The sequence below is a fragment of the Furipterus horrens genome, unplaced genomic scaffold, assembly GCF_987537825.1.
Source record: "Furipterus horrens unplaced genomic scaffold, mFurHor1.1.pri manual_scaffold_3, whole genome shotgun sequence".
NCBI classification, from domain to species: Eukaryota; Metazoa; Chordata; class Mammalia; order Chiroptera; family Furipteridae; genus Furipterus; species Furipterus horrens.
In genome coordinates, this window is record NW_028327173.1 from 144,238,043 (window position 1) to 144,256,104 (window position 18,062).

Here is an 18,062-nt window from a genome sequence, read left to right on the forward strand (position 1 = left end):
AGTCATGTGCTGTTTGAAAGATACAATAGTCAGGTTTTACATTTTACCAAGTTTGTTTCTTACAAGATTTTAAAAATCTGATTTTTTCCCTCCTTTCAGTTTGTTACACAAACACTAAGGAGGAAAAGATGACCTTTCACCTGTGTAACTGTAGCTCTTTCACTATCAAGTCATAAAATGAGGTATTTTTACGTTCCAAAGTAAAAATTTTTATATAAATCATTTTGGTAAAAATATTCACAAAAATTATAAAGCAACATAAATGCATGTATTGTTTTATAGCATATGGCTATTAAAGTTTAATTTAAAATGTGTATGAAAACACTGTATTTAGTACAATTCATTCCTATTTTTTCTGTTTATCATAATTTATTTTGAAACTGAATCATTTTACAGTTTTCCATATGCCTTTTGTGCTAATAAATTCTGAAAACGTAATAAAACTCTTTTCTAAACTACAAACTTGGTTTCCAATGTAATGTTATAACATATTTAATACTAAGAACATAAATTTCCCTCTTAGGTTTTCCATTATACATCAACCCTAAGATTTAACCTAGGATAAGCATATGTGATCAGTCAATATCTCTGTTGACTTTGCCCTGAAGCAGATAATTAATCTTTCCTACAGAAAGCTACTCTGGACAATTTGGTGGGACAAAATATCAAAATGTCTTGAAAACATGTTTGAAAGAGTAATATGGGTACAAGTATGACATAACACACTTGAGTCTGGCCTTCAAAATTTAGAGTCTACTGTAGAAAAAAAAAAAACGAAAAAAACAAAATACCCTTTAACATGTGTTTTGGAACCACTGATGTGGGAAGGCAGGTAAGAAATTCTCCATGCCTCAAACATTCTCCCTTTTGTAAGAATCATAACCATTCTGTCCCTTACATTTTAATACAGTAAAAGGACTGACTTCCCAGTACTCATTCACATAAACTACCATGTACATTCTTTAATCCCACAGAGATACGATTAAAGGAACAAAATCCTTACAGGGATCAAATCCTTCAACATTCGATAAGTGGGTGCAACTACCCACAACACAGAGGTCTGTGCGTATTGTTTTTACCAGTGTATCAGTCTCAGAGGTTTTCTCTTTCTTGACAAAAACAGCAACAACAACAAAACTAACCAAAATGACAAAACCCCATGCCTTGCTCATAGCCACAACTACTCCCTGCCCCAAACCCCAGAGTCTTCTCTCTACCCCCTCCCCTCATCTCTGGTCTCTTCCTGCTATCTCCCTTGCCATAACTCAAGCAACCCAACAGAACCAGTCAGTTTTAAATTTCAGTTGGGACCTTGGTGACCTGTTAATGAATCTACAGAGAGGAGAAAAACTCACAGTGTTGAGTTATGCCTGGTGTTGCTAGCTGACTTGGAGTCAGAAATGCTTGAAGCGTTAACGTAATTGCAAGAATGTGAAAAATGAAGCGCTGAGCTCCTGAGCAAAGTGAAAGGTCAAAGCGAGCCTCACACACAAGTCTTTGGAAGATAGCCTCATTAGACCATTAAGTCTGCTTCTTCTTTCCCCCTCTTTGTACAGTGTTTAGGATATTTTGGTTTTTATTAATAGACACATTTTGTCCTTTATGTCTCAGCAGTTGGGGTGGTAGGGAGGGTAGTCATAGGAAGCTTTCCAGATTTAAGCATGTTGAGAAGTTGGTCCATCACCAGGATACGGAACTACAATTAAGCCACTGCATTGCAGATCCATTGAATTTATGTACATGTCAACTTGAAAATGCCTTATAGTTTAGTTGTCTTATATACAATCCAACTGATCTAATAAAAACAGTATATAAAGCCTCAATAAGTACGACTCACAAGTTCTTCCACAGTGAATCTCACAGTATTCATTTCTGTGTCAGTTGCAACTTGCATAAACCTAGATTCTAATTTGGACCCATTCAAGTTAATAGCATCTTAGACAGGACATTTTCCTAGACTCTTCTAGAATACCAGAATCCAAAATCCATGGCCAGAAACTTGGAAGAGTGAAGGCACTCACCCTACATCAACCACCCTCTTTTAAATGGCATATATGCCTACAGTTCAAGCTGATACACTGTCCTCTACTTGGAAGACTAATACTCAAATACTGTGGCCATAAACACAGTCATAACAGAGATGAAATAGACCTAGGAGATTAGACACCATCTAATGCAAAATATTAAAAAGTAAAATCTATACACTTTTCTGGCCCACATTCAGTAATGTATCTTCTTTTAAATTACCATTTTAGCCATAGAAGAGTCATCCCTACCAATACAGCATATAATTGCTCTATGTGCAGTAGGTGAGTTTTTAAACAGTAAAATTTACTCCAAATTATACTAAGCTTCCTTATGATCTGCATTTCACATCCTCCTTGCCCTCTGATTATTCTAATTTTTAGGACTTGTAACAAAAGTCACCTTTTCTGCTGAGTGGAAGCAAATAACCTTCTAAGAATTTCAAAATCCATCTTCTCAAGATAAGAGTCCATATAAAATTTGTGCAGTACTTCTGGAGCTAAAAAGAACAGATTTCTGCATCTTCTGTGCTTTAGAGGCATTATTGCTCGATTACAGAGAACTCTTATAGTGGGCATTACAAACAAAATCTAGTGTTTATAGTATAATTAAAACCACTGCACATAACCACAGAGGAGCTCTGTCATTATATTTACTCACACACACAAAATGTAGATAACCAAATTTATAAAAGAACTGGCAGAACTAATCCATTGTTAGTGTAATGCCTACTTAAAGACTACACATCTCTCACTTTGATTTTTTTTAAGTAACTTAAGTTTTTTTGAAAGAGGGAATATGGTCTCCCTAAGTAGCAGTTGTGCTCCCTAACCTGCCATCCTCCTACTTACAGGGAGGCAGATGCACTGACGTCATAAAATACTGAAGTATTTTTGTCACGCCTACTTTTCACAAGGAAAATGCTTGACCTTTTACCTTGCTCACTGCTGTTGTCTCCACTCTGGGAAGCATGACCCCCACTGGAGGGTCCCGGGGTGCCTGCTGAGTGGGTAGAGGTTGCATCATCATGATCTCGCCAAGATGCAGGATTCTGATGTCAAAATTCCAAGAAATTTTTCCACAGTTACCATTTCAGCCATAAATGAGGAGCCAAGAAGAAAGGTGTGGAAAGAGACAAAATGTGTACATATTAGTATTTGTGGAACTAGGCATCTATAGATGACATGCTACAAGTATGTCGTCTTTTCAGCAATAGGTACCAAAAAAAAAAAAAAAAAAAAAACTCTAGAACCTTGATGAGGTGATGGTTACATCAGTGTGTACATTTGTTAAAGCAAATTGATACAGACACTTAAAACTGGTGAATTTTAACTAAACACAAATTATGCCTTAATAAAGTTAATTTTTAAACTTAGAAAAAAGCTTACTTAAAGACCTAAAAGTCATCTCTCCTCTTGCCATCTTAATTAGAGAGCATTCTTCCACAAAATAGATTCCAGAGCTCTTGGTTTCTAACTACTGCAGAACATTAACATCTACAAAGCTCAGTGACTCTCTTAAAAAAAAATTCCTGCCTCAAGAATGTATGAGATAGCTCTTTCTTTGCACCTTCCAAATACATTGCCCTAAAACAGCCTGGCTGAACTCTCAAAATCGTCTTCAATTGATTATACCACCAAAAGACACAGTGGTATTAATCACTGCATCAATGTCTAATAAATAATCAGTTCTACTTTGACTTGCACAAACAACGACAAAAATGACTGTCAGCTATCTAAGAAAACTGATAGGACTTTCACGCAAGCTCCATGGAAGCTTTAAGTTCACAGAGCAGTGCCTCTTTCCTGGAAGAACTACTTGTTCAAAGGGCAAGCGAGGCAAACTGAGAGTTATAGCTCATGCTACTTTGCTGAGCGTATTCTTCTTCTGTTCCTCCTCCCTTTTCCTGATCATTCCCAATACTCTGCTGTTGCTTAAAGGAAAACAGGAATTCTAATGTACAGGAAGGACTTTATCAGCACCACATGAAGGCAGGCAAGAGATGGAATTTCCTCTGGCAGAAGCAGAGAGTAGGAACAGCATATGAAATACACCAGCCTTAAGGCCACAGCTGTACACTTGTCACCTGTATGCAATGATTTCAACTAAGCCCACACCCTACAGGCAGGTAAATTCTTGGGCGTGGGGGAGGGGGGAAGATTTTGGGGGTAAAAAGGTTTTTAAAAACAACATCAATCTCTCAAAGTACACTACTGCTTCTTGCAATATTTGGTAAGGCTTCAGACAGACCAACATGTCTGTAGGGAACAGGCAAACATCTTAACCATCTGAAAGCAATCTTGCAATGTTGTCATTATATATAGTTTATCCAGGAAAAAAAAATCAGTCTATCATTTTCCTCAACCTCAACTCTATGATGTACATATAGAACATAAAATTTACCACAATAACACTTAAAAACCAGGTGAGACAAAACAGGGGACTATTCTTATTTGGAACAACAGCCGAAAAAGCTTTCTTTTTTCTCCTGTACAGATCTGCTACAAACTGATTGTAAATTATTATTTAGCATTTGTGATAGATGACAAAATGACCCAAAGCTCTGTAGATAAGCGACATCTATATCCAAGAATGCTACCGGCACTGCCATCAGGTATGCGACTGACTGAAAGTGAAAACCCCAAGCAGAAATGCTGTGACTGTAAGTACCACACAGGTAAAAATCCCTAAAGTAAAGATATGTTCTAGAAAGTAGATTAAGGAATGAAGTTGCACAGACTAAAATGAAAACCAAGGATTCCTGCTACCTATATTAAAACAAAGTTGTGCCTGCAATCTCTCTTTTACATCTCAGTTAGAAGCCACTCCAATAGTTTCAACCTATAGGCAAACAGAATATAGGGGCCGTTCAAGCTTTTCAGCCTCTTCATGTCAGCTGTTTGCCGGATGGTAATCAGATAAAGAGCAAGAAGAATTACGTGGGGAAAAAAAAAACAAAAAAGGAAAGAGAACCAATAGCATGGTGTGAGTTTAGTCCTGCAACACTGGCTAGAGGCTCCTTTTAGACAATGCAATAGCTGCAACACATTCACCTACGCTAAACTTTTCAGTGTACACAGCAAGTGATATTAATTTTATGCACGGCAGGCTTTTTATTAAGCCGCCTACTATAAAAGCTCCTTACCCCTCATGAAAATTACAATAATTAACCACTAACACCTCAACTATGTTTTAAGGCAAATGTCATCCAATAGCTATTACATAAGTGTTCAAATGAAGCCAGAGTGGGGTTTTCTGATTGGGCACTGTAGTGATTTGAAGGGATCGCCCAGAAAGACTTCCTGCAACTGAAAGTACTGGTTTGTCCCTATCAGTCAAACCTGTGCTGAGTTTAGAGTCAGACCTCATTAATTTATAATTTGATTTATTTCTTTCAATGGCTTTCCAGAGGAGGTGTTTTCTAAAATAAAAGAATAAAAGTAAGCCACATAAGCAAATACTACTTTAAGAGCAGCTGGTTCCTCCAAACAAGTTGGGTCTTAGGTTTTCAGCCCAGATTTGAGATTGGCTCCAGTTCACTAATCCCCTTGCCCGTGTCTCTTCCCTCTTTTCTCCCTCAGATGTGTATTTCCATAGACTGTCTCAAGTATTATGGACTAGTTTGAGAGACTGACACAAACTAAGCAGGACTATGATATTCACCCAACCTGAAAGTAGGAAAAACAGATAAATTCTTCTGGAGTTTCAAGGCTGAGGAGTCACCCCAAACTTGTCTGTATTCAGCTACACCATGGGGACTCGATCATATACCAAGACAAATATTGATAATCTCATCAATGAAAAATTGCCATATCTTTGATCACAAAAACTATAACTTACATAGTCAGATACAATATAATCCCATAACACCATTTTTTCCTTAAATTGAAATAGTTGTTTATATCACAACTCCTTTCTTCTTCTTTTCCCTCCCTAGATAGTTTCCAAGTTTACATCCTTCAAGAGTAATGGCCTGGCTTTCTGCCAATTTACATGCAGAAGTTTAGTGAATCTTGAAGCCAAAGTGGCATATGAAAGCATGTAAAACACATGACGTATGAAGAAAAATAAAGAGAAATGCTCTCTGTGTGCATGCATGTGTGTGAGTATTCAGGTATATGCATTCCACAATATATATCCTGTTCTTCAGCCAAAAGTATCACAAAGACACCCCAGGGCAAGGAGTGATCGTGTTTCTATTCCCAGTTGCTTTAATAATTGGGAGTCAAATATGGTACTCTTCTTGCTCTCATGTAATTGCGTGAAAGAGCGGTGTTAGCAGGAGAAAAGCAGTGAATACTGAGTGGAGCACAAGAGAAGGAGATGGAAAATAGATACAAGAAGCTAGGTCTCCAGGGGCAGTATTTTCTATTTGCTGGGCTATGGACTCACAGCTGATAATGCAAGTTGTAATTAATATAAAAGCAGGAGACAAGACAGGGAGAGCTTGTAGGAGCGGGGCCACAGGAGATCACTCTGCTGCTCTCCTCTGTTTCTCATTTACACACAGCTTTCCCTAGAAAACACAATTCTGCCAGTGTTTTCTCCCTTGAAAGTTAAAAAAAAATTGATTTAGCACCATCATTGAATTTTGCTAAATCTAGGAAAGAGTGGAGAGAGGACAAGAGTCTCCGGGCACAGGAAGCAAATCATATGTGCACCTCTTTTGTTAAGGCTGAAGATATGGTGGGAATTGTAACATTTTAAACCATTATGGCATTTCTGTGCCTATAGGGTATTCTTTAATAAGTCCTGGTGAATTGGTGATATTTCCATATTTAAATGATTCCACACAGCTCATGGTTCTTCTATCCAAAGAGACAAGGTAGTAAATGTATGAGGGTTTCTAAATAAATTCAAAACTGAGTGGGGAAGTAAAATGTTATTAGGCTTCAAGAAAGAATAAAACAGCCATACTACACACAAGTTTTATCTAAAATAATCTGAAACTCACCTCAGACCCAAAATGGGGATGTGATTCCATGGATGTGGTTAAGAGAGAGAGCATTAGATTGGAATAAAGACTCTGGCATGCCCCCTCTAACTGATCATGTAAACTTAAGTGAGTGACACCCTTCATTTTCCTGGAACTTCTTTCCTTTATCTCTTTCAAATTGAGAAGTTAGGCAAGATAATTCCTTAGGTCACTTTCACCTCTTATTTCTAGTATTAAAAATACTTCAAAATAGCGTTTGATTTTCTAGAACCTACACAATAAAAACATGATATACAACAGTCAAAAGTTACATATGAACTTGGAAAATACAGTAAAGTAATTCAGAATATGTGCTCATAGGTAGAAAGTAATAGTATACATACATAAAGGTATTTTAATCAGCAAATGGAGTGACTCGATATGTTTAAACAACAAAGGCTTGTGTGCTAATATCAGTACACATAATTAATACTGTTAACGTATTTCCTATGCCTCTTCAATGTGTTAACTCTTAATTGACATTATGCAAAAATTATTTTTAAAAAATAAGATGAGAACTCCTATCATAAGGTAGTCAAGCCTTTAAAATGTCAATTGTAAGGTATGAAAATGTCGAAAATTTCAGTCTGTTATTCTAAAGTTGACATAAGAACTCTGGAGGAGTGTGTGTGTTTTCAGACATGCACTTGATCTTTAAAATGGGAACAGAGCTGGGTCTTTCCTTGTCTCCTCCCCTCTATTAAGCTTTGGGAATTAATATGTGAGCAGCTCTCACAGAAGTGGCAAGTACTCTTTGCAAATGATTCCTCCACTTAATGGAGCAACTTTTAGAGAAGATAGAAATTTCTTGTGTTGTTGGTTTAATGTCCTATTATAATGTCTCCTATAGTTTTGAATTGTATGTATATTCCATAGACTATCAGTCTGAAAAAAAAAAAAACATGAATTTTGAAAAATATTGCAATTTAAATCTGATAGTGAATGCTTGTGGCTGTCAAGTGCATCTTTGTTTAATTTCATCTCATCACAGTTACACTGACAACATATTCTAACTGCACAACCTCAGTGATTTAAGTAATATAATTATTCAAGATGGGAAATTGACAGCAAAGCTATCAACCACTAGAAACTAAGCAACAACAATAACAGAAAACCCATGCCCTCAGCCATGTCTGCCTGAGTTGGTGAAGAGAGCTGAGAGGCAGAACTTTCCTGGAACAGACCCCCAGAGGGCTTAGGTAACTAACACACTGTAAGGCCTAATCTTAACACTAGAAAGAAGAAACTATTTGATAAAATAAATCATTCAAATGAAAATATTATCAAATCTCGTATTTCCCCTTTGGTATTCTATAGATAGGTCTCCTCTCCTCACTGCCTACTCCCTCTAATTTGCCAGGTAATAAAAAAATTATCTAAAGGTACTTGCTCATATTCCGTCAGGAACAAGGTTCTGAGGATTCTCCCTTCTAACCTAACCCATTTCTTAAAACTATAATGACATAAATAAACTTGACATATTTAGAGATGCAAAAGAAACCAATAGCATACCTTCATTTTAAATTATAGCTTTCAACATAAAAATTAAAATATTTTTTCTTTTATTTGTCATATTATCAGAGCCAGTCAATTTTAAGACATTTTTCATGAATCGTTAATAAGTAGAGTCGTATTTTCTTTCCTTTACTTAATTTGTTGGGAAAAAAATGTAGTTCCGTAAGAACATTAATTAAGAATAACAATATAACTGTACACACTTTAGGCAAATACAGCTAAGCTCAAAGAATGTATTTCAAACAAATACGTTTCCTTGTCTAAACTTGATCTAAAGATATGTAATATCTTTATATGTAAATATAAAGACACATTTCATTCATGTGCACCAGATCTAAAGACTTGACCTAAAATTATGTGGATATTGCCTATTATTCAGAAATACTACAAACTAGAAAACGCATGATTATTCCACAAGAGTTTTCAATTTGAAACTTTTTTTTAAAGAGTTGGTTTCTTGACATATTTACTTTAACCATGATAAATCTGAATGTCTGGGAAACTTAACATGAACTGCAGCTGAAAACTAGAATTCTATTTTCTTTTACCATCATAGTTTTTTATCTCCCCAATATTCTAAAGAATACTCAAATAGCTGTTTTCTACCTATAGCGATTACGCTTATGAGTATAACATAAGAAACATTATAATATTGAAAACATAAGCATTCATTATGAACTTACTAAACAAAATAAAAATAGTAGCTAATGTTGCAAACTGTATTTTTTATTTAATTCCAAGCTTCTTTGTATCATTATGTCCATCTTGTAAATGTCAATAATAAATGAACAAACTCAGTATCTTTACCGAATGTAACATGGAAGGTAAGATGTTATAGTTGCCTTCTTTTAATGCATTCATGTTGTATCAGATTTATTTATATAAAATTATGGAATGTGAAATCAGCATGACAACAGCCTGATTTACTAAGTAATTGAATATAATATAAAACTCATTCTCAAAAGTCTGCCAAAAATCTTGCTTTCAAGGTATTTATAACAATTACTTTTATTCATTTCTATTTTCAAAATTTTTAAGAAAATTGAAAGCTATTCCAGTACCTAATAGTTTGCCTCTGATGCTTCTCTGTCTGCTTTCTGCTACACAGAATTACGTACTTATTCTTTTCTCTTTCACTCTCTCCTTGCCAGCTCCCTTCCTTAAACACACACACACACACACACACACATACGAGCTTGATTCCACTTAATAAGGATAGAGGTGTATGTGTTTTGGGGGTGTCAAACAGCTGTCACAAACTGTCACCTCCACAAGAGAAACCTTGGCACACAACAAATTAAACTATACTTCTTTTTTAGCTGTCATTATTCATAGCCAATAAGTTAAAATGTTCTCAGCATTTCATGTGCAAATAAAACCATGAGGAAGCACAGTGGATCAGAACAGTGGGCCAACAGATAAAACAGAGAAAACAACACACTCTCGGTCCTTCTGAAGTGGCTCATCATCACCCCTGCACCAGTGTGCACCAAATGAGATCCAGCCCGGGGCAATGTATTAAATATGCATATCAAAGCAAATGAAAAAATAAACCTGGAGATTCAAATTGGGCACATTTACATGCTGAAAATGTCCCACTTGGACCACTTTTCAGGTAGTGGTTCTGTGGTATTTTCCCTTTTTTGTGGCTGGGGGGTTGAGAGAGATCCTGCTTGTGGAAGAGGCTGAGGCATGAGAATTCGCTTTGTAGATGGAGGCCTGGAAATGAACACAGTCAATATACCTCTGGTACGAAAGTGTTGGAAATGGTGAAATCTCTCCATGTCTGTGGCAAACCTCGCCATTTTCTACTCCTTGTGCTAGTGGAACAAATTACTGCTTCCTTTCCAAACAAATAGCAGGGGGCTAAAGACAGAATATTATAGTTCAGATCCCTATGAAATAAAAGGCTTTAAATTCTGATGCCCAATGAAGTGGCAAGCCCTCATGGGTTCAAAATAAATCAGTTGTCATTGCCATATCTACTTGATTGGGGGCCTGACAGAGGAGCAACACATGTTACAGTTGACTCTTTTTTCCAAAAATGGTGGTTATTAAGTTATTAAAGCATTCTCCTCTTAGGTACAACTTCCTTCTTGAGTGTAATTTAAATATTACAATAGTTCCATAAATTGGTCTTGTCTATCAGAGAATACTCTAAACAGTCTATATTATCTTATCTCTTTTATGTAAACATCAGCATGTTCTAGTTCTATACATCCACTTGAAAAGCAGTTGCCAAGAAACTGTTCTAGAAAACCAGGTAGTCAAGACTCCTAAAAATGTCACGAGAAAAGCTGTTTGGCTGCAGACAACTGTGAACCTCTCATTCCACAAACCAGGTAACAAGATTCCTTCCCATTTCCCCAATAACGTAAAATGCACATGGATTTAGAAACAGGAAGCAATGAAAAATGAAAATAATAACAACAACAACAACAAATATTCCTAAGGTAGCGTCATGCCTCGCGGACCATAATCACACATCTCAAAGCTACATATCAGCAAATGAACTTTCCATTGTTGCTGCTACACTCTTTGGATTTCAGTTAACACACTCAGTATAGAAAACAGCTTCCGAAGTTTCCCCCCATAGTGATGAGAAAAGTTAGAGTACAGCAGATAGGCACAGGATCTTTCAATGGCATAGCATTTATACTTTGTCAGAACTAGATATCCAGGACCAAGATTTTCTTTTCTTTTCCTTTTTAAACTTTTGTCCTTAGACTGTCTTTCCATACAGCACAAAGGCTGCATATTTTCAAAATTTTTGGTGGTGGGATGGAGGATGGAGAACCTCACTGAACGTTTATTCTTAAGGCATCTCAAACCATTCCTCTTTACACTCAGCAATATGAATGGTGGTGCTGGTGGTGGTGGTGGAGGTGGCAGTGGTGGTGATGGTAATACAAACTGCCTTCAAGCCTCAATGCCTGTTTAACTCCACAGAGTGTTAAATTAATATTTCAGCCACCAAGTTATTAGACTACAGCCTATATCATTTAAGTTGTGTGCTCAAATGAATGCAATCTATAGACAACCAGGCTTGAGTTCCTATAAATACACTGCTGTTCACACCCACTCCTTAACCTCACCACTCTTGCCTTTCCTACCAGCTGCAATCCTTTTTCTCTTTGCTTCTTTTTCAAATTTTCAGTCTCACTACATATGCTTTTTTTTTTTAAGCATCAGACTTACTAGATCAGTTCCAAAATAGGACTAAAAACAGAGAGAATAGCAAGAAATCCCTCCCTGGCCTGACATCCACAGTCTTTCCTTACTACACTTTCTGTCCTCATTCACCAACTGTTAAAGCGTTAAAATTTCAACCACTAACCTATGGTTACTCAATCACAATTCCCTTCAGCTTTCTGCAATACATTGTTAATAACTGTTTCATCAAGGTTACTGTCTTTTATTATGAAGATGTGTCAGGCATTTGGCAATAAGTCCATATTCTGGCAATAAGTTTCTATAGAGCAAAATCTCTGAGAATTGTAAAAGTGTTTGCTCCTTTTATTTCAAGTACACTGCAACAGTGGCAATAATTCTCAGGACTGTCATCTCTGTGAGAGACAGACAAATCAGCCCCCTTCCCCATTTCTCTCTTTTCCTTCAGCCTTCTCTCCCCCATCCTGTTCAGCTAGCTGTCCTGCCTCTCTCTCCCTGCTGCACCGACTGCACGGAGTTGAGAAAGCAGAAAAGGCAGCGGACACCATATCAAACAGACAATTTGCTAACACTCAAGTCACCAAATCCAGGAAACTTTACACATTAAGAGCACACATCACTCCATCAACTCCCTGGTTTTTGGTTCCCGTAAGAAATAAGGAGGGAGCTCTTAGAAAGAGGAAACGAAGAGGAAGGGTATGGCAGAGTTACTAAGAAAGGGAGAACACCTCCAAAGAGATCAATATATTTAAAAAGAAAGCTAAGTCAGTGGGGCTAGATGTTACAAAAGTAAAAAAAAAAAAAAAAAAAAAAAAGAAAGAAAGAAAGAAAGAAAGAAAGAAAAGAAAAGAAATGCTTTACCCAGTGGCCTTAAAAGAATACCAAAGGCTCACAGACTTACATGGTCAGCAAGATTTGTGGAGGAGCCTGAAAGTTCTTCGTGATCTGACTTGGAGCTGCCATCTCTTTCATCAATGACGAGGTCGATGGGCATTTTTCCCTTCAAACAGCTAATGTACCGGTGGCAGAAGTTATCACACAGTTCATGGACCTAGAAGGAGGGTTGTGATGAAGGGTTCAGCTTGGGTTGTGGTTGTTATTGTTTTGTTTCATTTTTTTAAAGGGAAAAATATCAGGTTGCAAGGTTACATTTGGAAAGAGCAACAGTTCGATGTCTTCCAAACCAAGACTAATTAATGGGTGTAATAGTTGAAGTTGAGGAAACAATAGAGCAATTGTTGCAGCAGATACTATTCTCCAGAGACTTCCCTAAGCAACAAGTTACAATGAAGAGAGAAGAAACAGGACTGGAAATAACTGGGTTTAGACTGGAAGTCCAGGGAGGAAAATCCGATTTGATGATAACATCAAAATGTTAGAACGCTGGAACTGGGAACAGCATTAGCATTTGCGATTCAATAAGCTAGGAGGTTTGCATGTTTCCAGGGGAAAGTGATTGAGCTGCAGAGCAATGTAAAGGCACCCCAGCATGGATGATTCCCTCTGCTTGCACCTAATGCACGCTTAGAGCCGAGGGTGAGCTGAGCTAATAGAGACACAAGCAGGCTGACTGTCCAGTAATACAAATGGTTTGCTGCATTTCAAAATAATCCTGAATGCCTGGGGAAATAAAGGGTGGGGGGCTACTTTAAAAGGCGGGGCTGTCTAATTCACCCATCCTCTGAGGCCCTGGGTGGAGGAGCAATTTTAAGGAAGAACTTGGTACTGTGTTGCTCAAAATCTTCAGGTGTTCAATCCCTCAGACTGGAGATTTGTTTGAAAACATCCCAACACAACTAGGAGAGGGAAGTCTACCGGAGAGCCGGGAGTGTCATTTCCTGCTTACCTTTTCTAGCTCCAAAAGATGAAACCTTAGGACTTGTATTGCTTGTATCATCTGAAAGAAAAGTTCAAAGCGTGGAGTTCAGACTGGGACCTGGGGGTGGAGAACTGGGCTGGCGGGAAGAAACAGGCGAGTGACCACGCAAAACCCACCCTTGAAGAAATAGTCAGAAAAGCCAAGTGATTGCTGATCAGCTCTGCCTCACCGGCCACGGGCTAGGAATCTCACTCAATTTGAGCTGAAGCATTTAATATCTTTGCTCCTGGTGTTCTGTATGCTATTTGTAAGGACGGCTTTCCTAGGGCCAGGCCTGCTTTCTCCGTCTGAGCCCTCTTTAACCGTCCCCTTCCTCGACCTCAGGCCAATTTTTTTTTTTTTAAGTCGCTTCTCAGGAGAGAGAGAGCTTTTTAGAACCGCACACCCAGCGAAATCCGTCCTTGCTAAAGAAGGAAATACTCAAGATGAATGGTGAAGCAGGGCCTTTGAAAGCGGATTTAAGTACTTTTAATATTGAAATCGTGCAAATTAGCAAAAGAATCGCACCTAAAAGTGGCCTGCGCTGGCCTGCCCCTCACTCCCCACCCCCCCACCCCCACCCCCGTATTCCCCAGCCCGCCTCTGCCGAGCCTAACTTCTTTTGGGTTAGCTGCCGGGGGTTTCAAACGCCTGCCCCAGCAAACAGAGGAAATAACTCACTGCTCTCACTCCCGGGGCCAAAACCTGGGACTAGTCCCCTCCTCGCGCGCTCGGCGCTGCGTCCCCGCTGGCTGCCTCCCCGGGCTCGGCTCTACCGGACGTCCATCCCGCCCCTCACTGCCATCTCCCTGGCAGGGGTTCTAAACTAGTCCCTTCCTCCCAGTCCCACTGGAGCTTCAAAGGAAGGCTCTGCTCAAACTCCTCGGAGCTCCGCGAGAAAGTGGATGCTTCTGGGCTAGAGAGGGGGCCCAGACTGGAGAAAGACAAGAAACAGTGAGCCTTACCAAATTGTCCAGCTCTGGATTTGAGGAAAAAAGTGGCTTTTCGGCACGAACCTATAAGAAGCAGCGCAAGTCAGCATGAATTATCACTCCATTTGAAAAACAAAAACAAAAAACCAACTCTGTCACTAGTATGTGAGTGGGGATGGTGGAGGAACGGACAGTGACAGAGGAGAGGAGCTTTGGTAAAATACTGCATGAAACAAGCTAGTGCCTTAAATTAGTGGGGTCAGCTGAAAAATATCCAGGGCCTTCTGGTCCTGGCCCACTAAGGGGTCCCTGGAACCGCTGAACTGTAGCCGGGAACTGAGGGCCGTGCTCTGTTCCCGAGTACTCTCTTATTTTGTCGTCCAAGGGGGCCATGGCTCTCAGCCTTCCTCAACTCTGCGCCCGGCGCGGACCGCCCGGAGAGGCGCCCAGCTTCCTTCCCTCCAGGGCACTCTCGGGTCCCTAACAGCCCCTGTCCCCAATCCTTGTTCAAGTAGCTGCAGGCAGGGGAAAAGGCCAAGCCCCAGATTAGGAGTAGGTCAATTTTAATTTGAGGGTCGAGCCCCTGTATTCCTGGCTGGGGGGAAAAACAAACACCCATATTTATCTCCGCTTCCAATTCGCCTCCAGGCTCAGGGATGGGGAGGAGGCGTAGAGCGCGGACTGGGCCGGAGGAACAGATCGGGTGTCCCTGCCTTTTCCTCCTCTTTCAAGTAAAGCTCAGAGGGAAGGGGAGGGGGGTGATGGGGCTGCCGAAGGGTGAGTGGGTCAAGAAGGTTGGACCTGCTTGGCGAAGACCGCGATGTCCTCGTTGAAGGAGTCGGAGGAGCAGACGTCTCCGCCGGCCACTCCGGGTTCCCGGGGAGTGCAGGTCGCCAGCTCGCACTTCTCAAAGACCAGAGCTAACAGAGGAAACAACGGGTGCCTAACGGGCAGCGCCAAGCAGAGACACACACACGAAGACGGGGTGCAGAGGGGAAGGAGCAAGAACTGTAATCAACAAGTTTGGAGGGATCGGATTCCTTCTTTAATACAACAGGCACGCATCACACTTTACAATCCTTCCTCAGCCAGCCTAGCCTGGGCCAGAAACAGAAAGGAAAAACGGCCTGGCTCTTTTTCCCTCAGCTCAGGAGTCCCTCGGATCTGCTGGGGGAAGCCTCTGGCCCCTTTAGCCCGCCAAGTAAAAAGAGCCTCAGTTGGAACGTAATGAAACGTCTAAGAAGCTCAGGCAGTCTGGAGCCTGGAGTGGATCCAGACCCACTCCCCACGCTACAGAGGCCGCCGCACCAACCCCCGAGACCCAGCCCTGACCTCCCAAGAAAGGAACACTCTGTGAAATAAAAAATTGCCTTGACCACGCTTTTTAGCGGGCATTTCAGCCAAAGGCTTCACCTTCATACACACCCGAGCTGATATTTCCTAAATCGGAGAGGGCTCTTCTAACCCCTCTACCTCCTTGCCTTATAAACTTGGTTTGCTCTACTTCCAGTAAAGCCCAAGTGTGGGGGCCAAAATAATAGAAATCTTAAACGCCCAAAAGCTTCTTTCCAAAGACACATTTCTCCAGTAGGCAAAAATAAATAAATCGAGTGTTAAAACTTGGAAGTGTTGCGTGCGCTTCTGCCCTTTGTGTTCCTCCGGGCGGTTTAGCTACACTCCGGGATGCTTGCGGCCTCTGGCTTCAGGCTCAGTTGCTGTTGACGGGCTGTCCCCTCCCCTCGGTATCCCGCAGTCCTCCCCACCTACCCTCAACTGGGAGAGCCCCGAGGGGTACGCGTTTGGACTGTGCAGTCACATCCCTCCCGAGTGCTCTCAGAATATAAAATAATTTCCAGCCAGCTCCCTCACTACCCCCCACCACCACCAAGAGCCGCTTTTTGCAAGCAGCAGCCCCTTCCACCCGGCTGCACTTCAAGGTCTGCCCCCTTTATTTACAGAGAATTAAGAAGTGGGTGATTAGGACTTCCTGGCCGACAGAAGCAGCCCTGATCCCCAGCTCAAGCTGTATTTAGTGGCTCCCAGACTCTCGGTAGGAAACACAAGAGAAAAGAAAAAGTTGCTCCTCAACGGCAGGAAACTTTCTCCTTCGTCAAGGCCTCTGTTAGGGCGCATGGAAGGACCAGCTCTGTGTCCTTTGGCCAGGAATCCCGCTCTTGGGGAGAAGGCCCTGGCAAGATTCTGAAGACTCAGTCACTCCGGAGTGACAGGGCCGTAGGGGTAGAGGAAGCCCTACCTTCTGAGGACTTACACTCAAGGAGCCGAAGAACAGGCTCCCTGCACTGTCCTTTCTTAAGGCAAACGGTCCCCCCTTATCCAAGCAGAAGTAACTCCCCACTTAGTCGCCCATTCCCTCAATCCCCCCCCCCCCAAGACAAACACACACTCGAACTCACACTGACACAAAGTATGCCGGGTCGGGGGTGGGGGTGGGGGTTACCCATAGATCGCGTCCTTGTCCCGCTTCAAGGCGTCGTTGACAGCGGATCCCATGCTGGCTGGCATGACATTGGGGTGCGGGGCGTGCGCGCCGTAGTGCTGCGTGGCGTGGAGCGGCGGCCCGTGGTTCAGGTGGTGAACCGGTGGGATCGGCCGCGGCGCGTGAGGATCTCCGTACATGGAAGCAGGCACCCCTACTCCGTCCATCCCGCCGTAATGGGGCAGCTCATCGTACTGTCGGAGCCCAGCAAAGGGGAGAGGGGCGCAGGAGGTGAGAGAGAGCAAGGAAAGCGGGGGGAGAATAGAAAAAGAAGCAAGGAGAACGAGCAAGAAGAGAAGTGGGAAAGGAGTAGAGATGAGAGAGGGAGAACAACCCGAAAGGAAGGTGAGAGAGGAGGGGGGAGGCGGGGGGGGGTGAGAGAGAGACAGAGAGACAGCGAGAAAGACGGAGAGAAGGAGAGAGAGAAATAAAAATAAAAACAAAGTCAGAAAGGAGAAAAGTACCACCGAGCACGAGTTGAACACACGGAAACCAAACCAGCCGAAACAACAGAGTTGAAAGTTGGGGAAAATGTCTTTAAATTTTAAAATGAAAAAGTCTGAGCCGTGAGCAGCGTTTAGAGTAGGGAGAGGGGGCGGTGAGGCCGGGGACCCAGGGGGAGCCGGGAGGTCCCGCTCGGGCCGGAGGCAGCAGAACCGCAGCGAGCCGACCGAGGGAGAAGTGGAGTTAGTGCGAGGAGGAAGCCCCGGATCCCACCCCTAACCCCCCTCCGCCTCCTCCAGAGGATCCAATAAATCAAAAGGCGAAATGAAACAAAATAAAGAGAAGAAAAACGTTAATAATCAAGTCGGGAACGCCGAGGACAAGGGAAGACTGGGGCCAGTGCCTCCCCGGGGGCAGGGAGCGGAGGGTGGGGGTGGGGGGGAATAACGTGAAAGTTACCAGAAACATTATTTAGCAGCTGATTCCCTGTGTCCTTGTCAATTTCAGAGACAAAACAAGCAGCCCAGGCTAGTCTAGGCGGCGGCGCAGCGGCTGCGGCAGCGCGGCCCCAGCGGCGGCCCCGGCGGCGGCTCCTACGCAGCCGGTGCCCGCCCAGAGCCGCGGGAGCAGCGGCGGCAGCGGCGG

General features: G+C 41.8%; 1 protein-coding gene across 7 annotated transcripts in view; it reads right to left on the bottom strand.

The window, feature by feature from the left end:
- The window catches only part of MEIS2 (Meis homeobox 2), a 199,936-nt gene that overhangs the window by 181,355 nt on the left and 519 nt on the right, over positions 1 to 18,062 (bottom strand). For 4 of the 7 annotated variants that reach the window (XM_090270386.1, XM_090270384.1, XM_090270387.1 and 1 more), the window contains exons 2-7: positions 16,935 to 17,167; positions 15,278 to 15,419; positions 14,510 to 14,560; positions 13,533 to 13,583; positions 12,588 to 12,737; positions 2,962 to 3,076 (exon numbers count right to left, since the gene is read on the bottom strand). In XM_090270386.1, the coding sequence (XP_090126512.1) occupies positions 2,962 to 3,076; positions 12,588 to 12,737; positions 13,533 to 13,583; positions 14,510 to 14,560; positions 15,278 to 15,419; positions 16,935 to 17,167 (742 nt within the window). Of the gene's footprint in view, positions 1 to 2,961; positions 3,077 to 12,587; positions 12,738 to 13,532; positions 13,584 to 14,509; positions 14,561 to 15,277; positions 15,420 to 16,934; positions 17,168 to 17,876; positions 17,946 to 18,062 lie in introns of those variants that run through there. The other 3 variants (XM_090270390.1, XM_090270388.1, XM_090270385.1) reach the window with 2 other exon arrangements.